Genomic DNA, 24,522 nt, shown 5'->3' with positions numbered 1-24,522 from the left:
TTTGTGGGAGGACAGTATTTTACTTGCACTTCCCAAGGAACACAGCATTTTCCTGCCAAGTGCTGCATAACAGCTGATGCTGTGCATGTGACAATAATGAGGATGGGGATGTGCAAAACAACGATTCACAGCCTGAAGATGAACACTTCATTTGCAAAGTTAGCGCAAACTTAGCAGTGAAGGGGTGAAATCCTGGTACTGTGCAAAGTCAGAGCAAGTTCTGGATGCTGCCATGTTAGAAGCCCTATTAGCAACTAAGAGCATACCGTGACTTGTTTCATTACAGAAAAGAATCAGGAGCAGGAGAGTTTAGATGTGGAATCATGCAGAGCCAGTGTTTCGGTGCATACAAAATGGAGAGTACTTATTTCAATGGTGCCTGTAAATCTTCGTCAGTAATAACAATTATTTAGAGGAAGTGCAGCAACACAGAATCTAAATAAGATCTCCAAATTGTATTTTATGATATGGTAATGTAGCATATTAAAGTTCAGTCCATTTCTTCGCAGGCTCAGGGTCAATAAAACACGATTTAATGGTGTGGGAGGCCTAATTTGCATGAAAACAGAATGAGAGAGGTGCCTTTGGGTTACCAAAGGGAAGGACTGCACCCACCTGGCTAAAAATAGCCAGTAAAGGAAATCATTTCAGCATGCATTAAAATGTGTTTTCTGTAAGCTCATTTTTCACTTCTATCACATACTCACTTTGTTTACAGATTAACAAAATACTCTTATGCAACACAGAATAAAACCACAGCTAGAGACATAAATCAACCCCCCCAAACCAAGGACTCATTAAATTTATCATGGTAATACTACAGCCGCCTCAATGCTACTGAAAGTACTGAAACACCTGCCTTTGTGTTACCTGGGTTGGCAGCCTCCTATCCACTGCATTATTCAGCACATCTCCTTATGTCACCTAATTATGCTGCAAATAGACATCTAACCAAATTAGCAGCCTTCATGAGGAAGTTCTCTTATAGGGATGTGGCATCCAATTCCACTCCAAAGCACAGGGTATCTCCTCAGGCTGACACAGATACAGAAGATACGTAATTCTTATCCCGTGGAAGATTCAATGCTTCAAGGAAGCCACTTATAAACCTCCAGCTGCTGGACTGCATCATTCTTGGCAATGACATACTTCGTATCTTTGAATCTCAAGGCCATGTTTGCAAGCTTCCTGCTCTTTCTCACTTATCACCATCTTCATAAAAACAAATTTACATCTGTTTTGAACTAAGTACCACCAAATGCTCTCCAAATGCTACTGAGCAAAGAGATGTACCACCTCCTCTATCTGCTGACTACAAAGCCTAGCCTAGCATGCTCCATTTCTTTCTCATATTCACCCACCCTATGCTTCCCATCTGTGCTCTCTTGCAGAACTTTCCAGCCTACTCTGTTGTTCTTCCAAACAGCTGTCAACACCTCTTTTGTCTACAGCCTCCTTTGTCTTGACTTGCAACTAGACTTCCACTGATACACTGGTCTTAATGCTGGACCCAGGCTGTGAGAGCAACATACATCTCCAGTCAGGCTATCATTAGCTCCTAATATGAGCTCCTCGTTCTTCCAGCTGCTTCTGCTAGCATTTAAGCTCATCTACTGTGAGGATCCTTAATCAAGGGAGAATTGCCAGATGCCTAGCATCTACTTGCTCTCCAAAGACCAGAGACAAACCCACAGACTGAGAGCACTCCCCAGAACATTGACAAAATTGTGTCTCCTACAGTCAGGCTCCTTTTGTTGTCTCCAAGGTTGATTATTGACAAGGCTCTGTTAAGGAGTCCACCAGAGGAGTAACAACAGTGTAATCTAGTCATGCCTGCATCAGAGCGCTACTCTGAGGAACAGGGTTGCTTGCCATCACCTTGAACACCGATTCTGTTCTCGGTTTCCTAGGTGTTTCAAAGCAGTGTCAAAGAGTGATTGTGTTTGTCACCACAGAAGCTGCAACAACTGTAATTCTAGCAAATAAATCAAACTGATGTGAAATGTATTCCTGCAGTGTGAACAAGCCAAGAGTTAAAGCCCCATTCCTTGTGAATCACGTCTGGTGTTACCCCACACGCAGCACTTAAACTCCCACAAGCAGACTGCTCCACACCACCTGGTTGTGTGTGCCTGCCAGATCTAAAGCACTTGTCTACTCTTGTCCACCCCAAAAATGCTACTGCACAGTGACAAGGCCAGCGCAATGCAGTCAGAAGCCCAGCAGGGTGGTACAGCGGGGAGCAGCACTTCATGCTTTAGAAAGGTGACAGCACCTGTGAGGATGTGTAGGGAGGTGATTTCTGTTTCACATCATCTGCCTTCAGGATTGTAACTTGCTTGTAACTGCGGCAGCCCTTAGCCAGCTGGAAAGACCTGCTCCTCTGAGACAGCTCTGCCTTCAGCAGTGAGTACAGAGCTGTTACTGCCACAAAGGATTCTCCCCCAACACTTTACTTTCCGATAGATGAGGTTTAGTCACTGTTCCATGTTATGGCACCACCCTGCATGCAGGAGCTTGGCAATCTGTGGGTAGATTAGATGGAACATTCCTCAAGCTGTATCCTGACTGCAATCATTTCATTTGATGAAAACCTGCGATACAGAAATGAAGAACAGAAACTGCCACATGTTCCCATCCACCTGAGCTCAGACACTCTTTTGAAAGAGGCAACAGACTTACATCCTCAAAGGCTATCTCTGCATGCAAACTGGTAGTTAACTGGAGGCCAGGGGTCCACTTTGAGTGTCCAAGCTTTGGGTCTCACAGGGGCTGAAATGGCCACTATCTTCTTTATTTACTAATTAGAGTGAAAGTTTCTGGAAGCAACACAGAACCACCACAGGCTATATTCTACACTAAATGGCATGGTCAAACCATTATTTGAAATACTAAGAAAAAGCTGGTTCCTTTCTGTGAAGTAAGGCCTGCTCACTGGTGAGGAAACAGCTGTTTCACAGCTGAGAGATGCAATAAGGCCAACACCAATAAGGGTGACATAAAATGATTCCATTAAAAGGGCACCTTTTGGGTTTTCCTGTGCCCTCTTTCAAAACATGTATTACTGGCTGTAGCCAAAGAAAGGACTCCTAAGTCTTCATATTCCAACCCAGTTAAGTATAAATTCCTATTTTCTGTCTTTGGCATGAATAAATGTCCTGATTCCTTCTTCTTGAGTGTCCACACTTGCCCAAAATTTACTGAGAAGCTGAGGAAATATGAGTATTTGGTACCCTCTGTTGTTCTCTGGGCACTACTGGCACTGCAACAGGTTCCCCTGCATCTCTTGGCAAAGGATCCACAGACTGCTTAACAAAGAGCATTGCTAGCTGCTGGCCGTGTCCTTCTCAAGTGAGTGCTCAACACACACGTACATGTTTGCATGTCCCAGATTTGGAGAAATGGCATGTGCTCTTTGAAGACCGCCCATGCCAACGGATTATCAGTCCACAGCATTTCATGTCCTGCTCCAGCAATGAGCAATATCCAGAAGCCTCAGGAATGGGGGAAGCAATCCAAAAATGCCCGATACTGATGTAGGGCCAAGACTCCTTTTGACTTTTTAGATTCACTGCTGATAGAAAACACAATAAACCAACCTGGAGAATGTAGATCAAAACCTAGCATCTCCCCCCTAAGGACATTCACATGAAGAGATATAGGGAATTTGGTGGTCCTTAGCCAGCACCAGAAAAGCCTAGGACAGAGCTTGCTAAACCAGGAGGCTTCTTAGCTTCACCAACAACACTTCAAAGTGGACCAAACCTGCTCACTTTACCATTTCTATCTCTGGTGTTAAGTGTTCCTAATCCCTCCTAGTGAGCAAACACTGCAGGGCAGGCATTGTTGCAGTACAGCTTTATTACACAGCTATCGCTGAGGAGAATAAAGGACCCTCTCCTGCTTGCTCTTGCAGGCTCCAACTTTTCATACTGCTTTGTGTCACTGTAGAGAGCCACAAAAACCAGCAGCGCTTACGGAGCTCAACAACTTAAAGCAGTGAATGGGGACATTCTGAATTTGAAATTCTAAAATTTGAAAGCACTTAAAAAAAAACCCAACAAATAAGAAGACAGAAAAATATTAGAATTGCTCCAACAACCAACGCTGCATCATGGGACAGCAGCATCTGATCCCAGCTATTCTGGCAATGTCAGTGAAGATGTTTCCCAGCTCTGATGAATGCCTTTAATATCAGTGCTAATAACTTGAGGGGGCTTAGGATGGCTGAAAGGGAAGGAGGAGCATGTAAGCACCCACGTGAACACAAACTGGGCACCTGCTGTGCAGCATGGGACAGCCAGGGTTGAGATTGCAGCCCACTGGCCCTTAGACACAGCCCATCTCCTCCAACACGGCTTTTTCCCAGGAACTGGCCCGTATGGAATAAAATAAATAAATCACAGGCATTTTGTGAAGGGAAAAAAGAAAGTTCCTGCTGTCCCTAGCTGAGGGGAGCAGATGTTTTTCCATTAGCTCACTGCTCTCTGCCGCACTGCCTCTCTTTGCGTTTCTCATCCATGGCATGTTCATTACAGTATTTTTTCCCTAGGGTAAACTCAAGACAGCAGGTAGCCCACTCCAGCCCCACTGCGAGCACATGGAATAGTTATCCTAGCCATTTTCCTTTAAGTGCTCCTTTAAATTAGCCGTAGGTCTACCTGGTGAGTTTTGCAGACTGCGCTTAGCAGGCATTTAGCCAAACTTAGATCAAATTACCAGACCTACTTTGCTGTGAGTGGCCATATTTGGTAAAGTATTGGGTTAGTCAAGAAGCTAAATTGTCAGATATAAAGTACTAGTGAAGACAGAGTGGACATTGTAGTTAAAAGTAAAGCTTACAATAATATAGCAACAGGAGCTGGGATATTAGAACTTTTATTAAAACTGGCTTGCAGCAGTCTAAAATGCTCCATATAAATAGAGCATACTGTTATTATTGCCTGGAAATATAATCACATGTACTTCAGATAAGAAATCACTCCGGTTACCCAAACAGCTTAAAACTATTAAAACTATTTCTTTTCAGTACTGACACGCTTTCCTCTCTGGGTCAAAAGTGATCTTATAAAACTGTTGAAAGAAGGTAAATTTTGGCCATCAATTTGAACTATTTCAAGTACATTTCCCTTCGCCAAACAGCATGACTGTATTCTCTGAACAGAAAGGAAGAGTACTGGCATGATTTTATAAAGGAAATAAGGGGTAGAAATAGTTCCTAGGTCAGACATTCCTCTTGGTAACACAAGCAGTATTATCACCAGTAATGTCTAGGATTCCCCTTGCAGCTCCTCCTGCAACAAGAGGTAGGAGTTAACAAGCTTTATCAATGCTACAGAAGTTCCTTCTCTCCTCTCAATGTTGAATTCAAGCTCTCAGACATGAAAAGAAGAACAAAGAGGAGAAATGAGCGTAAGGACTGCATAAAGACCACCTCTCCTGGAGCTGCATGACCATGGCAAGTGCACTGCAGCATCCTCCCTGAGTACTCCACGAAATGAGCTGTTTCTCAGATTTGTGGCCAAGAACAACATTTGGGCTTATTAATGTTAAACTTAATGAGATGGCTCCCTTTTAAGAGTCACTGCTCTTCAAGAGGACTGGAAGAAGGGTTTTTGATGAAAGAGACCAGACAAGCTGTGTTAACAGTCTTTGCTGCAGAACACTCACAAACAGAATATGCCTATTAGCATTCCAAGCATGCTAGCTGTCAGGAGTGGACAACCTCGCTAGTCTTTGGGGACAGCAGACCTTGTACTCTTCCAAAGTTAACTGTGACTACCTGCAGGGAAAACAGGAAGATACAGAAGCCTACCAAGAAACGTGCTAAGTTCCCTGCTGCAGATGACTGTACTTGCAGCTGGTCCTGCAAGAGAAGGCTGGACATAAGATTAACAGCGAGAATTCGCAGTTCTATTTGGATGTGTGAAAGAGAAGAGTGCTCCTTCGAGCAACCACAGACCCACCAAGTAGCAATTTGGTCACTTACAGGAAGCTAAAAAAGTACTTAACTTGCTAAAATTCACCAGGCATTGCTGCAGAGAACAAGGTGCAGCATCCATTATAGTGCAGCACATCTGGATTTAGCAGCTGCACTTCCAAAGCTGCTGCTTTATTATCTTCCCTACATAACTGTGCTGGTCATAAACCTAGAAAAGTTACAGATAAAAACACTATGTCTATGCCCTCGTATGCATAAGACAATCTCTTTCGTGTTGTGGTAAAGATACTTAACTATTTGCACAGGGTTCACAGCCTTGCCTTCAGCCACGATTAAAGGATGCACATATTCTCAGGCATTAATTGTGAGACCTATCAGGAGTGCAGCAAGGGCTCTCCAGCTCCAAGGGACTGAGGATGCTTCTGCAATAGGCAGGAACTCCAATTGCAGCTGCAGGTGGAGAATGACACTGCAAGGATTCCCCTCTGTAAGCACCATCTGAGAGCTACCACCCACTAACAGGCCCTTTTGCAGGAGTATGTGCTGGCTCTGTGGCCTGGCCTGGCTGCTGGAGGGCTGCAGGAACAGCCTCACACAGCTGTGGGATAGCTGGCTTTGTATACCCCTTTCCAATTTAAGTGCTCCAACTCCATCACTTGGTTCATCACATTCATTTTCATGCCTTGGGATATGAAGAGGCACAGGAACTGTAATGGCTATAATGGAACCCAGACACGATTGCAGCCTGTGCTATAAATTCATACCCACACACAGACACATGGCCAGCTGCGTCCTGTTCGTGTCTGAAAAGGACAGATGCTTTGTTATAAATTTGCTGTTAGTATGAGGTTAGGAAATAATTGTAATAATTTTATCATCTAAAGATTTATGATTCATGTAAAAAGGTTAAAGCATTAATGACAGCAAACCCAACAACACACAAGCCATTCCCTAAAGGCAGATTAACAGTTTTTCCCCTTTAGAGATAGGACACTGAGGTATGAAAAAGTTAGGCAACTTGCCTAGAGCCACAAGATTAGTCATTGACTGAAAAAGAACAAGCCCAAGCTAAACTTGATAGAAATCTACAGTGTACTGGTGCAGCTCTTTCATTAATATGAAGGGACTCCAGATGCAGGTGTCAGACTGTTATCGCCTGTTGCTTTCCACAGCTGTTAATTTGGGGGTGAGCTGTAATGCGAAAGCATGTGACTTCCTCAACTGGTTCTGACCGCACATCTCTGTTTAATTCGTTGTTTATAAAATGCCTCTATTTTGGAAGTTATTAACTTCTTATGAGAAAGATTCTATCACAGAGGGTCAGTGATACCCTTTTGGACTATTCCACTCACTAAGCCTAGTGTTAGATCCAACCCACTTCAAAGAAGTCCTCTAATTATTCAGGTGCTGTGCCCTTGTCTGCAGAGAGTAAAGACTACCTCAAAATACCTGCATCTCTCAGGATGCAGCGACTTCCACACTACTGCGAGAAGACAATGGGCAGTATCTCACCAAGAGCTCATTAAGCTGCATCCATAACAATAACTGACTTCAGTAAGGACATTACAAAGCAGTCGCAGTATGTACTTTCAGAATATCAATTCTGATTCAAGTACAGCTAGAAGTAAGCATGAAACAAAGACTTAAAAAATGATAGGACAAAAAAGTTACAGCTTCTAAGAATAAATTCTATCAAAAAGAATTAATTAACACCTTTGAGAAAGGCACTGGATTTACACTGAAAAGTAATCACAGCAATTCACAGCTAGGGCACAGCAAGCACTAGGTCTTTATTGCTTTTGTCTTTTCACACAGCAGCAAAACGTCTACTGCCTACAGCTATCTGTAGGATGATGGACAACAGACATCTGACTTATCGCAATAAGCTCAGGGTTTTTTCTCCACACCAGCCTCCTCTGCAGCCTTAAATCAGGAGCATAAACTGAATAAAGCAAAATATTGTGAGGAACTTTGAAGCCCGAAGCACATCATTGAAATTTACGTACATGCAAGCCATGTAAATGTATGTGAACACTTGGGGTTAACTTAAAAGGATGATGCACTCCAAAAGGTAGCTTCTTCTGTTCTTTAACAGTTAAGTCAAATCATAACAAAAAAGAAAGTCATGTATTTTGAACCAGAACTGAAGTCTAATTGGTAAGAAATGGCCCACAAAAACAGCTATAAAAATCTTTGCGGAGAAGTAGGGTGAGACTGCCAGGTTTTATGTGAGAATTGCCAATTGCACAGATTAGTGAAATGAGACTTTGAAAGGTTCTCCTGCATACAGAATAGCAAATTAGCAGCAAGGTTCCAGTGGGCTCTGCTTTTTGCTGTTGTTGTAGAGAAGCAATCACAGCACTCAAATGTAAGTTCAGGTGCACAGCTATAGGCCCAGCTGTGGGAGAAAAGCTGCGTCTCTTGAGAGCAAAACTGCAGGGTCAGAACATTTCCTATCAGTCCCGAAATGTTGGAATGCAAATGGCAGAATGTGCTGGGCAGCTTTGATCCTCACCAACTGTCCTACATAAAACCCTTTCATGAGTCTGGAGATCGCCTCTGGGTAGAGCTTGATCTCACTGCTCCCTTTATGTGCTCTGCTGTAGCATCTCTGCATGAGTGTCTCAAACTGACATGCAACCTACAAGTCCTTGGGAGAATCAAACAGCCTAGGATAAATGAGTGGAGGACTTGCTCTTTTAAAAACTTAAAACTCTGCAAGGTTGGAAAGTTCCCAGTCTCAATAATATTTAATATGTGGTTTGCCCAGTGTTATTACAGGGAAGCACACAGGAAAAGGAGAATGAAAATAAATGTCCCTACCAACTACAATCCCTTACTGAAGAACTGCCTACCCTCTTCTTTGAAAAATATATTTCAATGATGACTCAAGTTTTCTGTGTATTACGGAAAAATAGAGGTGAGCTGAAAAAAATCACACTACTCCTGTATTATTTTTTTTTGGGGGGTGGGGGGTGTGTTATACAGAATCAAGTAAATGGTATCTCAAAAACCAGCCAGGATAGATAAGCAGATTTTCTGCTGGAATAAGTGAATTTCAACTCCTGGTTTCAACTATTTCACTAATACTTTAGCATCTCATTCATCACCGGAGGGAAAAAGGAACTCCAGGTGGTCCAGGACTTACCAGCTTGTAGCCAGATTTGTTCAAGAGCTGTCCACAGCTGCATAGGTCCTTGCTTCATTGCGCTGCTCTGCATAGTTATTTCAGACATGGCCTGTTCCAGTCTTGATGCAGCAAGTGAAGAGGCTCGCTGTGATCCTACAGACCAAACAAACAAGAACAATAACGCACTGTATACTTCTATGGGATATTTCTTTGACTCATTAAGGCTGCAGGTCTGGTTCTCCACTCACTGCATCGGTCTGACGTAGTAAGAATTCTGCTGTGACCAACTGGGGAGATATGTTTTATAAAAGGTTAATTTACTGAAAAAAAAACACTAAATTACCCAAGGGCTGCGGCTCAAACAAGCGAATTAAGAGACAGACAGTAATGTTGTAAAGGTCTGCTTAGCATTTATCACGGAAGCAACTGTATTTTGCTCATGTGGGAAACAGAACTCTACCACCAAATATTTCCTCCAAAGACTTCTTAGTAACCAGTGTTATCAGCACACTGTCACCATACAATCACAAAGCATGCCCCACTAATGTAAAATCTTAGCACAGCATTACGCAGCAGCTTGGCACCGTTCACACAGCACACACATTTCAAGTGACATCAATATTGTTCTACTGGTTTAGAGGCAGTGAGGGTTTTCATTTGACCCCGGGGAGCAGAGAGCTCGGTGCTTTGACTGTATTAACCTTTAGTGTGTGCTGTAACATTTACGCAAGAATCAAGTACTTGGCGCTTGCACGTCTGGGATAAAACATCACATCAGAGCTGCTCCCAGGAAGAACACATGGGCAGAGACCACCTCCTCCAGTACAGCACGTGGGTTTATACTGGTGAGCCAATCTCTCAGATGGGTACCAAGAGGATGGTAATAAAACTAGAAGCTACAAAATGAGATTTCAGACTTGGCTTCATAAAGCTTTGGGAAATAAGTATTTCCAATATGCATAGGTTTAATGTCACTTTAAGGTTGATAAGCTCTTTCTCTGGAGAGCTGCTGTGACTGAAAGCACTTGTGCTGATTAGCATTGCTCTTCAATCTATCCTTACAAGCTCACCTCGCAGACCACAAGATCCCATAGTCAAAATGCCACTTTCTCTTACTGCAGCCACCCTGAGGGAGCAGCAGAGACTAGGAACAGGAGGAGCTGGAACGGCTTTGGGCAAGGGAAGGGGCAGAAGGGCAAAAAGCCTGTCACGGGGCATATGCATTAAGCGCTCTCTGAGAGGGCTGGCTTCTCTGGGTGCTGAGCAGGGACCCAGCCTTCTGCCAGGGACAAGAGGAAGCACATTTCCACCCCATGCTCCTTCACAAAGACACCTGTGTGGTGCAGGGCAGGATACAGGCTGCAGCTTTTGCCTAACCTGGGGCAGCACTGTGTGCCCCAAGAGGGTCATGGCTAGCGAGAGGCCACGAGTGCAACTGGAAGCCTAAAACTGCTATGGTAAATATGTGTCCCATTATCTCACTGCTAACCAATGTCACTCATTTTAAGCAGGAGAACTTCAGAACAGCCCTGCAACGCAGGCACCTCCCACAGCTCCCCTGGAAAACGCAAATGTGCTCTTCCTAGATGCATTTCTTAAATTCCTATGTATTTTCAGACATTCCTGATCTCATGTTCCAAGAGATGACAGTGCAGTAATGTAGCAATCATGGCTTTAATGGTACAGTAAAAGCCATTCTGCTTCATGCAGAGGATTTATCATATTTAACAGATCCATCTTCAGCCTGTTCCACTGCATGGGATGACTCCTCCTGCCCTGCCCACTCACACTCCTCTCCCCGATCCCTGCCTCTGGGAAAAACCCCACAGAAGCTCCCAGGAGTTCAAGTCAGACAATGGATGTTGGATAGAGGGAAAACAGCCACTCAAAACACAGCTTCCTTGCAGTGCAGAGGCAACAAGAAAACGGCCACGTGAGCACCCAGCGGTGTTATCAGGGGCACTCTGAAGTTAGGGGCAGACCTCTTGCCTTTTACATGGCACACTTGGAAAAGATGACATGGGATTTGGGGAGTTCGCAGTCAGCCTAACCAGATCCTTACATCAGCCCTCCCGCTCATGTTAGCAGGCTCTGAAAGCAACTTCCAGCATTGCACTTCTCTGCCAAGACTGCCCTCTTTCAGAGAGTCTGTCTGGAACTGTGTCTTGCAAGCACCCATGTGTAACGCTGGTGTGACTGCATTAGGTGGGCAGAAGGGCTGGTGTTTTATTCCCATCCTCACAGAGGTCAGTGAAATCCTCTTTTCCTTGCAAGTCAACCCAAGGACGCTTTGACACTGTAAGGCACCTTAGTGCATTTTGGAGAGGTTCACACACGGCTGTGAGGCTGAACAGCCACTTAGGAACTACTAAAGCATCCTCCCCTTGCAAAGCAGGTTTTATAGGGATACTACTCAGATGAACATGAGTTAGCCCCTTCTCCTCTCCATTAGCCGGGTAGTTGCCACGAGGGAGAGCCTAGCTTTTGAGGCTGACCTCACCCAGTGGTGTGGGCTTCAACCTGCACAGCCATAAGAAAGGAACCCAAGTTACTGAGCAATTTACAGTGGAGGCTCTTTGTGTTTAACAGCCTCTGGCGTTCCAGTCCTTTGGTGTTTATTTTCTTTTCCATTTCAGCTTGCACGAGGAAGCAAACCATCCTACCAGGCAGAGACCACCCAACCCCTTCTCATCCCTGCCCAGCCTCAGGACAGATATATTCCTTGACACACACGTCCCAGATGAAAAGGCTGTCCCTACCCAGCCCATACCTGCATGCTTGCTGCTGCTGCTCTTACCCATCCCTGCAGGACCGCTCACAGGAATACTCCTTAAACCTTGTCTGCTCAAATAAACTCTGGAAGAGAAGGTCTTTGCCAAACTGGTCCCTCGGGACTGAAAGGGGCTCAGCCACAGCTCTGAACCCTGGGTGAGCAATATGGGGTGGGCTGAAGGCTGCTGGAGCCAGAAAAGAGTATACTTCTAGCACACTCTGCCTCCCGAGAGAGGAGGCAGGCACATATTGCACAGGTTATCACTGACCTCAGGGTGGAAAACTGCAAGCAACATTAAAAGAAATGTCTCTGAATGTCTCATTATAAAAGATATCCTCCTAAAGAAATGTAGGTCTTTATATGCTAAAAAACCACCACAAAAGCTGTCTCGCAGAGCTTTAATGTCATGCCTCAAAATACATAAAAATGTTGGCATAAGAAGATATCACATCAATTCGTTATTTTAGTGCCGTCTCTTCCTCTTTTTAACAGCTCCACTCGACAGAATATAAACTTCCCATTCTACAATAAAGCCCTCCAAACGTTTTGGAAATACATCATAAATATAACAAAATTGATTCTGTCGTGACGAGCTCTGTGTATAAGCCACACAAAATACATCTGAATAATTTCAAAGCACTGTTCTAGGTTTGTTATAAGACCAAGAAGGACCAAGTTTAATATTTTGCATCTAGGGAAAAACTGCTATCAAAATAGAAATGTACCTCAGTAGATTTACGAGGCTTGTAAGAAACACGGAACTCCCCAGCCTAAATCACTTCAGGCAAGAGCATTGTAAGATAAGAGTAAATCAGAACAAGAATGAAATAGCAAGGCAGCTGACCGGTATCAGTGAATTTAGTTAGGAACATTGCTTCAGTTCGGAGAAGATGAAGAAAATAAAGAGGAATTAATCTCCCTGGCAGCAAACCTAGAATTCTGGCACAGCAAATAATCTCATTGTGGTCTAAGCGAGGGGGAGGCCGGTGTCAAACCCAGCCGCAGTAATCCCCCCCTTCAGTGACGAGTCTGAAGATCACAGAGTGCCTGTGCATTGCAGCGATGCTGCCGCACGCTCCCAGGGGATTTCAGGATGGAAAATGAAGCCTGGTCCAGAATGGTGCAAAAAAAATCAGACACACTCCCCCCGCCCTGCCTTCAGAGCAGCCAGCCACAGCCGCAGCTCTGGGGAGGCACAAGGGCAAGGGGGGATAGACAGGTACTCTCCAGTCTCCCCCCCACTGCCTCAAAGGGGCTCCCAACCAGGACAGCAGACCCAGCTGCCTCCCTTCTGCAGACGGAGAACAGCAGCACCTAGAGCCTGCAGAGCAGCGAGCACAGACCCTTGCTGGAATCAGTCCTGCGCTAAGGCGGGTGGCAGGATTTCAGTACCAGCCCCATCCTTACATGCGTTGTGGGTGCAGCCACGTTAGCATGGAAACCTACATTCTTGAAGTGGAGGAGGAATAAATTTCTTGGCTAAAATCAAGCTGCATTCAGTGCAAATCACTTCATGTGTGGGAAAAGCTGGTTTACAGCTTGTGCTTTACATGAATTTGCTTTCTGGCAGCAGTACCGTGGCACAGAGCGCTTTCTGCAGCATCACAGCTGCTCCATTGCATGTTGGCTGCTAGAACGAGGCGAAGAGCATGCTGAAGCAGGTACCCAACCCAGGTGCGTTTCGAGGAGGGCACTACACAAAGAGCTGAGCAGAGGAGTGAGCAGGAGACAGGAGTGAGCTCTTAGCAGGGTGGCATAGCAGCACATCAAACTGTTACAGGCTCTGCTGGTGACAGTTTGGTCTCAAGACCTTGTTGTGAAGTGGGTGTAGCCCAAACCTGGCCACTCTCCTTTCTTCAACTACAAAGCAAGGCAAAGGATGTCCAGAAGAGTGAGAATGCCTCTATGATGCATTAAGCACAGCTAGACTTGAAGGGGCAGGGATCAGTCCACACTCAGCCCCCCAGTCTAGGCACCATAAGCCACTTCCCTGTTTCAGCAGAAGAGTGGGAATTGGATGGATAACAAAAGTAGTGTGGCAAATAATATTTTGGGGGTTTTACTGCTTTCCTAGTAATGCCCAATGCCTGATGGATTCTGCAAACCACCTACGGTGTTTTCCAAATCATTTTCATATATTCACTGAAAGTCCATTTTACTGCCCAGCATTTGGGACAATAACACATATTCCACAAATCTTCACAATTATCTTCAATTAATAACTATCCTAAACAATTTTGTATCACCAGGAATTGTTCATGTCCTATCCACTCCGGTTTTCAGACCATTTTTAATATGCCAAACAGCACATATGTATTTAGTACATCTTCTTCATCTATCTGTGCTAAACTTGGTCTGTCTCTTTAATGAAGCTGAAGACTATAGAACACTGCCATATAAACAACGAGAAAAAGGATCCATACAAAATACAGCAAAGAGTAATAAAAATGGATTAAACAGATTAAAAGTTACACAGATACGTGTCTACAGAATAAGGAAGATTATTATGTCATAAACATAGACCCTAAGGGTTTAACACTACAAACGAAAGAGCAGACACACTGAATAGTGTTTTGATGTTTGAATGTTTGTATGCTCAAGACACAACCTTGCAATGCTTTTTAAACATCGGTGGGTGTAAATAAACACTCATAATTTAATGCAAGTCATGTACTTAACACAGAAGAGCTTGTCTTCCATCTCAGCTGTATATGCTGAGCATGTGATCAGCTTTACCAGTTCCTAACAATCATGATTAAAACTCGAACAAACCCTAATTCCCTTACCCCAAAGCATGAGACTTAAGTGTTAGGGTTTCTAAAATGAAGCTTTTATAGTCTCCTTGTCCAATTTCTCAGCCTGTGAGGATCACCCTTTTACATCCACAAGGGTAGAAAGTCACTTCTCCAAGTTACAAGGCAAGTTTCTCACATAATCATCTGATTTTGAGCGAGGGTTTTAAAGGAAGCACCAAATGTCACGAGACTTAAGATAAAAATCACAAGTCAGCAGCACTCTCTGAAAGCTTCCTTTCCCCTTCCTGCCAAGATTAGCTTTGATGTCTCAGTTATTTCCATCTGGCTATATCTGCTACTGTAAATGTGTACTTACCATACAACAAAGCATCACAAGGTTCATGTACAAATCCCAAAGCAAATCACCTTCTAATAAGAACTGACACTCACTCAGCTTTCCAAAACCACAAGAATAAAAGGCTTGATCAGGACAAATAAAAAGGATTAAATATGGGGGAAGGGAGGTAAAAGGAGGAGGGGAAAAAAGAACTGAATTATCCAGTTCTTGCAGAAGCATAGTGAACTCCCGTCTAATTCCTTATATGCTCATCTAAGAGAGCTTTGTAAAAGGAAGCAGGAATGAATCACTGTTTTCTGCATGGGAAAGCCAGGTACAGCCAAACCACAGCGCATGTTGTGCAGGAGAGATGGCCCTGGAGACAGATCTGGACCTCCTGACCACCGGCCCAGCAACACACTTGCACACAGCCTCCCACCCATGCCAAAGAAAACAAAACATTCCTCTCTCACAAAAGCATTTAGGATGGGAAAGAACAAATCTTGTTTCCTCACCAGAATCGGTATCGTGAGCATCTGGGAGCGTGAGATGCAGTCCATTATGCTTTTTGATCACTGGGGTTTCGGTGACACTACTTCCTTTCTCAGAGCCACTGTAAAGAAACAAAACCATGTCACCCGGCCGCTCTTCAGCAGAGAGACAACACTGCCCTTGAAGCTGGCAATAGTCTCATCTAGCTGCCGCTGGACCTGAAAACTGAAGCTCTCCACTCCACTTCAGCCTCCTGAATGTGTTGTTATAACACCACCACCCTGCCCATGGAAGGAAGCTCAGAGACACGGTGCCCAGCAAGGGCTCCAGGGCACATGCCAGTATCACTTTATTTGGCTGTTGGGACTCGATGAGGAACGTATTGGCAGCTAGGAGCCAGACAGGAGGAGGCCAACCAGCAGCCCTATGCCCAGGAAGAACCACCATCCATTGGGCTCATGTGCAGAAGGATTTGTTCGCAGCCCTGCTGTGATGATCCGTTTGAAACAAACCAATTACCACCTTCCACCCAGGTGCTAATTCCTTCATTTCAAAGGGATTATTTTCTCCTCTCCCACCTGCATTCTGTTCAAACAGAGGAGGAGGATTAAAGGTACCACACAGCACTCTTTATGAAAGGAGGACTACCCGGTCTGCTCTTCTGTCCTCACTGCAGAGGTCTTACAGAGAGAAACCCACAGAAAACAACCACCAAAAAAACCCTCATGAAGACTCACTTAACACATGTCTCCTGAGCCTTCCTGTCACCACATAGCCTGCCATCCCCCCAGGATCAGATGGTGATGAAATCTCCTCTCATCATCCATTAAGGGACAAAATATCAAAAGGAAAAGCGACTGCCCTGGCTACTTTTTCTGGCACGCTCCCAAGCCTGCAGCTCAGGCTTTGGACAATCTTCCTCCCAGGAAACAAGCTCTCATGATTGCTGTAGATGCCCCATCTTCCAATCTGATCAGTCCTTTGGTAGGGATTGCACAGGATTCCCTTGAATTTGCATTGATCTAGCAGAAGAATTAGCTTGGGATGGCTATTTGGTTTTAAATGTGATTAATCTGTTATCACAGAAAACAATAGCAAAAAATAAACAATGTCTTGTCCTTCTCAGCTAAAAATCTAGTACTGAAAGCCACTCACTGTTGTTCATCATAGCAGTAATTATATTTACAATAGCTAATTAAAATTTTACTTGGGCTTTGGGATCACACATTTTGGTTTCCGTTAATGGCTGCTGTATTCTTGAGCATTCGACTGCACAAATGCACTGATACCCCATTTCCAACTAACATGTGGTGACAGATACAAAGGAAAAGTAAATCCTCTATCCTCTACCTAGCCAGGATTAACCTGAGTGTAAGTGCCCTGCCTGGGGGCTGCTGCTGGAACCATAGGGGCATTTCTGTCTTACTGGTGCGTTGCACATGCAGGAAAACAGAAGCTGCACTTCGAAACATCGCTCCCATGAGGGAAGCACGGCTTTGACGCAGCAGCCATCACCACAGAATCACTGCTCAGACACATGGCTGGACACTGGTTTGTATGCTGTTGTCCTGGTTTCAGCTGGGTTAGAGTCCATTTTCTTCCTAGGGCTGCTACAGTGCTATGGTTTTTAATTTAATCTGAGAATAACGCTGACAACACACCAATGGTTTTAGTTGTTGTTAAGGTGTGGTTTCCCTAATCGAGGACTTTTCAGTCTCATGCTCTGCCAGAGGGAGCAGAGACAGGACACCTGACCCAAACTACCCAAAGGGGTATTCCATACCACAGCGCATCATGCCCAGTGTATAAACTGGGGGGAGTTACCCAGAAGGGGCTGACTGATGCTTGGGGATGTGCTGGGCATTGGTCAGTCGGTGGTGAGCACTGCATTATGCATCACTTATCTTTTATTTGGTGGGGGGGGAGGGAAGAGTGTTCTTTCTCTTTTTGTTGTCTCCCTTTTCATTATAATTATTAATATATTTTATTCCCATTATTAAACTGTTCTTATCTCAGACCACAGGCTTTACCTTCTTCTTGATTCTCCTCCCCATCCCACTGTGGGTAGGTGATGCGCAAGTGGATGTGTGGTGCTTAGCTGCTGCCTGAGGTTAAACCATGGCAGCTGTGCTTCTACCCAAAGGAGGCTGGTGGATGGCATAAGTGTGGACACAGTAAAACTGCAGGAGAGCAGCATTCAGAGTTGGTTTGGTGATAGGACCTCAGTTAACAGGACGTACCTCAGTACAGTCCACAGCAGGGCCTTTTAACTGGGAAAACAAAGTGAAAACCCAGCCTGAAAACTAAGTGGAGTGCATTGTGCAAAAACCCCACTCCCAGTGGCTTTATTTGCTATCCTGGACGAGGGCTGGAAATGAACTACTTCTTCAAAGCTGCAGTACGAGGCCTTCAGCCAAGAAAGCTTTTCCAGGCATCACAGAAGGGACAGTAGCCAGATGATCTGCCTTCTGCACACAGCACTGGAAAGGCTGACAGCGGGACACACTGCCACTCCACCCAGTGTAACTAAAGTGCAATTTAATTGTGTATGCGATTAGCTGCTTATTGAGCTAGTACAGAATACTGGGTCCAACAGCTCTCAACTTCATCTTAAGAAATACAGGCTTCTCTCTTCCCAGAAGCCCTAAAAAATGCCTGTGCCCAAGTCTCGCTGGACAGAATTCCCCTTAAGCTCCTCTGCAAGGCCAACCCCGAATATTTGGCATATTTGTTAGCTGATACTGCTGCAATCTGCTTAATACACGGGGCTTCCTGTGTCACTGAATCCAGCCTAAAACTGCAGGTACCAAGCTCATTCTTGTTACCTTTCAAGCAGCACTTCCCAGGAGAAAATGCTTTATGACCTGTTCTTTGAGAAAGCCACAAAGTCCCACCGGGAATAGCAGTGGCATACACATTAGAGTTCCTAAAAGCAAAAGCAAAGCAACTTGTCTTGTTTAGGCTTCTATGGCCAAAGCTTATCAAAAGCCTCTAAAGCTATCACATCTTGTTTCTTTAAGTATAACAGCCAAGCAGAGCATGGGATCCGAATGCAGTCCAAATGGCTGAACTACTTGTCTGTTTTGCAATGTACTCTCTGCAGTGTCAGGCCTGCAGTCCCCCCTTGCAATTGTCTTAAGTGTTCACTGTGGATTTGATCAGCTTCATGAGGACTACTCATGGATAGAAAGATTATTCATGTGAGAGGTGCATGATTGAATCCTTAGCTAAAGAGCCTAAGGTTTAAGGAAATCAATGATTCCAGCCTGTAAGAGCCCACTTCTCTGCTGCTATGTAAATACCTTGATTTTTGTGTTTGGTCTGCTGCTCATTAGCTAAACCAACAAGGAATTACTAATAAACCCTCAAGGACAACTTGTATATAGACATGCATCACTCTGTACATACACTTCTGGTGTTTGTAAAGCTTATGGAAATGCATACAGAAGCTGGGAACAATACAGGCTTCATCAGTCTGCTGTCGTGACTCTTGCCATCAGGAATGCTGTCCTCAAACACAACCTCTACAGACATCACAGATAAGTGATAACATTCCCAAGACAGTAGTTGCACAGTGGTATCATGACTAGGACAATATTCAAAGGGTGTGAGAAGGAAGAAAACCCAACCTGGTAACTTTCACACTTTCTAAACTTCTCCTTTTGGAGGGGAAGCAGATGAGAGAAGGAACAAACAGGGAACCTAGCACTATTTAAACGCAGATTTACTAAGAAAAGAGGAGGGAGAAAGACTACATCCTTCACTCCTTTCCTTGCCCAGTTAGCACCAGGCTATGCAACCAGCATGCAACCACAGCACATGACAGAGTCTTGGCTATGTGCTTTTCCTTGGCTTACTCAGTTCAGGGCTGTATCACCCCCACACATTCCTGGGCAGTGCCAACTGCTGCAGACTGTGAACAATAGTTGATGGATGCTCAGCAAAATCTGCCCTCCGTTCTGGACATCTGAATATGGATAGAGTTGTTTAGACATCCAGACTAGAAACTCTTTGTTGAAACTGCTGCTTCAAGCTTAAAATCTTGAGGGTTTCTTTCTTTGTTGAGGTTTCTGTTTGTCTGTTTCATTAGGTTTTTTTGGTGTTTTTTTTTTTGACTTTTGATTATTTTTTAAATCTTGGATATTAAAATCTTTTGGGTTTTTTTTTTGTTTTGGTTTTAATCACAACTAGAAATACTACATGTGTGCCTGTTTAGAGTGTACTGTTTATTATCCCTTTTGCAAAATAACTATCTAGACAACTAAAGTAGATAGCTGCATCTCCGACTTGTTAGTGGAGAAAGCTTACCTGTGCTGTAAAACATTATATACCATCTGCCACATCTGCAACATATGTCTGCACGTCACCAGAGCCTCTTCGGGTCCTTTATGTATCCATTCCAGTTTTACTTTGGTGAAGAGTAAGCTGCAAGATAAAAAGTAATAACTTGTGTTTTATTGGCACCTCATAAACGTGGAGAATCACCATTGCCCTGGCGAGATCCTGGCAGCCAGCGTTTTTACTTGCATTGTATGTGCAGCAATGAAAACAAACACCATAGCACAAAACACTGCATTTGGCTCAACTCCGATGCCCCACAAGGAGATGAGAGGATTAACAATATTCCTCAGCTGCAGTCAAATTTGCGTCACAAAGCCGGCAGGACAGTGTTAAAAGCAATGCACTGCCAAGCTAACAAGGTGAAGCACACAGCGATTCTCATTTCACGTTGCACAGCGTTAAAAACAGAACGAAGAGAGAACTGCCATAGTACATGTGCCAGACTGTTTTCTTAGTCTGGCATCTTCTCATAGCACTAGCTTATATAATAAACCTCAGACAAAAGCCCCAACACACTTAACATAGGCGGATAATTATGTAATGCCCCACAGGAAGGAAATGCCTTTTCTTAACCCCCAGCCAGCGATCATCTTATGCCTACAGGCAAGACAGCTGATAGCCCTTGGACATTCTTTCTCCAGGCAGAGTAGCTGCTGCTACTATTCTTACACCTAGAGAGCACATGCTTGCACAGACCACTGGAATTCAGGAGAATTAGGTCAAGCAGAGGTTAGGAGACAGATTCAGCAGTGACACAACCTACTTGCTGTTAGCATGGCTTTTAACACCATCCTTCACAACACCCGTTCTATTGCTTTGCCTAGTCGCCAAGATGATTGAATGTATTTATTTACTACCGTAAATTTACTTCTCTGCTTTAAATGTTTTAATGAAGACCACGACCTACACATTCTGAATTACACGTTTATGTGCACACAACATGAACAGCTGAGCGTTAAAAATCCTAAAGCCAGTTTTGTGAATGTGACCTGCAGGCTCCTGAGGAATCCAAACAACTTCAGAAGGAGACAACAGCAACTGAACAGATGATGTTAGAAAAGACTCCGCAACTGAGTAAGAGATCCTTTGCTTGCAGTAATTAGGAATCTGCAGTCAATGCTGTGGTACCTACAGTAATGTGCTAAACTGGCAGTGCCAGTCTGCACTAACCAATGTTAGTGGGGTTTTTCTTGGGGGGTGAAGTTGCCAAAATGTAGCCCAACTGTATGAACTGCTATAGGGAAGTCTTCTCATGGCTGCTGCTACAGTTTGACCTCACAGGACAAGTATTCAACTAAATTCCCCACGTACAAACTTAGGCTCTTTAGAGATGCTGACCCCCTAACTGAAAGGAAGTGCTATTACTATGATTCAGGTAGCTATTTTTGGGCTAGATCTGTGAATTGATCAAAAATTTTGCTGGGACAAAGAACAGTGGACACACACTAAAACCACATCTGAATTCAAATGAGTGGTTAGCAATAGAAGCTGGCCAGTGATGCATGCTGCTCTCTATCCCTTAGTTAAACGGGATCATATGAATGACGCTTGTTTTAATACAACACAATCCAGAATCAATCACTTAAGAGCAAGGAATATATATCACACCACAAAGATGGGAGGTTATACCCTGGAGTGCAATGGTATCATAAAAGATCACAAATGTGAAGTTCCTGAACAACAATGCAGTTAAGAGGTCGAGCAACCCTTAGCATCCATATACGGAAGCACAATCAAGTAGGAGCTGGAAGACGTGGTTATTCCCGTTTACAGCATCAGCAAGACATTATAATCCTGTTTCTAGCTCTTGCTCTTTAATTACAAAAGATGACTAAAAATGGGATGAGGTTCAGAAAAAGGTTATGCAAGTGATCAGAGGGTTAGAAAAGCCTATTTTATCAGCAGCTTAAGAGGCTCAGTTTATTTGGTTTAACTGAGAAGCAGCAAAGAAATCATTTTGCTCCAGTCTGCAAGAACCTACATGGAGAATTATCTAATTGTGAATCTTTGATCTAAAGGGAAAAAAAGGCATCAGAAACTCCAAGTTGCTGGAAGCTGAAAGTAGTCAAACAGAGATTTGCAAGTAAATGCAGACACATAACTATCAAAGAAAATGATCTTTGAAGCAACCTCCTTGTATGCACAAGAGATTCTGTAGCCTTTAAATGCTTTTCATCAAGACAGGATAGCATCCGGAAAGCAACGGTAATGCACAAATGGAAGATACGGGTTTGATGCAAAGACTCTCAAGCAAGCTGCTTTGGAGCTGAGGCTGCATCATCACCCTCCTTCTGGCAATTACCCTGTTACAAATATTCTACTGGTCCAAAAAACAACCACTCTGAACTGGTTGTAGTATACAGAGTATTATACAAACCTTCAAAATTAAAGACCTAAAGCACTGTAGGACCCTCCTTGCAGCAGAAGAGGTGGTGGTCAAGGAGCCCAAGGCTTAGAGAACAGTCATATTAACATCCCTCAAGAAGTCCACACTTTTGAATGCTGTAAGGTATCATTCAATATTAATGAAATAGAAGGACATAAGAAAGAAGAACCTATTAACAGTCAAACTGCTACAGGAGGGATATATTAAAGGTACTTTCTCCCTTTCATACTACTAGGGATATATATGGCTTAGTTATCAAAGGCAATTACAATCACTACATAGTACATACAAACATTGCAGTTAAACATTAAAAAGACAAACAATTCAAATTCTTCTCTCCATTAGTCTGCCATTTACTGTTTACAGAGAGAGTATGTCAACTTCTTTGGCTGAAGGTGCATCGTCCTATCTCAGAACAGAACAACTAGTGAAACATTGGGAAAAATTCAGTCTCACAAAACCATAACGTATGTTCCAGCACAATATTGTCACCAGTCATAAGGCACAGGCACACAAAGGTTAACACAGTTAAATCACGCAACTTTAGCAACTGTCTCTGCAGTGCAACCCTACCAGATCTCGAAGATACTACATGCTGTTAGCTGTTGTATAATTTACCTTTGGAACTGCGTAATAATAAAATACATAAATAAAATAATGTAATAACAAAATCAACCAAACTAAAAGGAAAATATATGGGAATATAAGTGGCAAAAGGAATCAAAACCATACTGAGAGCAGAAGTAAACAATGCAATTAAATACGATAATTAAAAGGTGGAAATACAATCAGGACATCAGGCTGTATGTGCTGTTTGCTCTATGTTTTTCTCAGCTTCTGATAGGTTTTCTAACAGAAAACCCAGATAAACAAAAATATAGGGAAAACACTGAAGTAGTAGCACTTACGTTGATCTTACAATTTTATTACCGAGACAGCACTCTTGCTACAAATAAATCTAATGAGTATGGTGTCACTGTCTGCACACAACTCTTAGGGGCATACGTAAAAATTACGTATGCTCAGATCTCACCTTATTTTATTTCCTTAATATCATTTTACTGTCCTTTTGCATGCCTGAGGTATTCAGCACAGCAGACTATTAAAGTGATTCACCATATAAAAATAGCCCTAAGATTGTCAATATAGTCGTTGGCAATTTTGTTAGCCTCTGAAAATGAAAACAGATTTGGGCTAAAGCAAACGTATAAATTGCTACTTCATCAGCATAAAAGAGCAAAAAATTTGCAAATCATTTCTGTAACAATGGGCAAGGGACAGTAACAACAGAAAATAACCAGTGCTGACTCTGGATACCAGACTCTAAGCCCCCGCTTGGAAAAGGTTTTATCTTGTATGTGGACAGTATGCAAAGCCTTCTATTCCCTGATGTAACATCGGGTTATTGCCGCAAACACACACAAACGTTAACCCTGGCAAATTAACATCTGTATACAGCTGACTCTGCTGAGATATGAAGCTCTGAGAATTCAAAGTTAGGTTGCCAAGTATCAAAATGCCACTAGTACAAATGACTTAAATACCACTATAATATGCCACGCACTGACAGAAAAGGATGGACTAGAATACTGGAAAGCCTAGGAAGATATTCAGCAGCAAGCAGGCTAATTTGATTGATTTAAGGAGGAATTCAACATCTGTCTTCATAAAGACTGATTTCAGTTGCTGATACTCGCCATGTCTCAAGGCTGGCCAAACCCACCTACCAAGCCCTCCTGAAAGTCTTCTAATCCTACACGGCTAAATGCTCAGCCTTTCAGTTCTGTAATATTAATAATGAAGAAAAGAGGCAGTTCTTTTGTATCGTTGACAATCTACCAAGGTTTAATAGTTAATACTTATCATCAGAAGGTTTCCCATGTGCATATGGTACACCATAAATGCTTACGAGCACATATGTGGAAGAAGTTGTCAGTTGCTATGTTTAATAATAACCTATTGACTACTTTATGGATGCTCTACGACTGTATAAAGATTTATTGATCAGTTAATTATTGGGACTTTTTCAAGCTGCTTTAAAAAGCTGCTCTAAAAAGTTTTTAGTATCAAACGTAGCCCTTTAAGTACACATTTATACAGCAACACAATGGGATCTCTGTGCCCTATCATCTGACAAGCAATAAATAATGCTACTACTATAACAAACAATAACACATTCCACTCATTTCAAGGTTGAGAGACTAAATTAGGAAGCAGGAGCATTATGTAGTCATTTATCTCTATGTTTTGCCATACATTGGCTGCTTATAACCCCTCCAGTTTTTCAGAGCTTGTCAGCAGCTGCTCAAAGATCTTCAAGCTCTACCAAACTGGGGCCATCATTCCTCAGTGTCATTCATTATTTACCCAAATTTGCCTATCTACAC

The 24,522-nt window shown here is 43.3% G+C and overlaps 1 protein-coding gene across 5 annotated transcripts in view; it reads right to left on the bottom strand.

Annotated features, from left to right (window-relative positions):
* Positions 1 to 24,522, bottom strand: part of TTC7A (tetratricopeptide repeat domain 7A) — a 170,993-nt gene that overhangs the window by 38,400 nt on the left and 108,071 nt on the right. For all 5 annotated transcript variants that reach the window (XM_062637012.1, XM_062637013.1, XM_062637015.1 and 2 more), the window contains 3 exons: positions 19,717 to 19,833; positions 15,432 to 15,529; positions 9,090 to 9,224 (listed from right to left, as the gene is read on the bottom strand). In XM_062637012.1, the coding sequence (XP_062492996.1) occupies positions 9,090 to 9,224; positions 15,432 to 15,529; positions 19,717 to 19,833 (350 nt within the window). The remainder of the gene's footprint in view (positions 1 to 9,089; positions 9,225 to 15,431; positions 15,530 to 19,716; positions 19,834 to 24,522) is intronic.

The sequence above is a fragment of the Pezoporus occidentalis genome, unplaced genomic scaffold, assembly GCF_034315485.1.
Source record: "Pezoporus occidentalis ecotype Australia unplaced genomic scaffold, CSIRO_AGI_Poc_V1 ctg50, whole genome shotgun sequence".
Classification (NCBI taxonomy): domain Eukaryota; kingdom Metazoa; phylum Chordata; class Aves; order Psittaciformes; family Psittacidae; genus Pezoporus; species Pezoporus occidentalis.
Note: the sequence above shows the minus strand (reverse complement) of the source record. Positions and strands in the feature narration are given on the sequence as shown.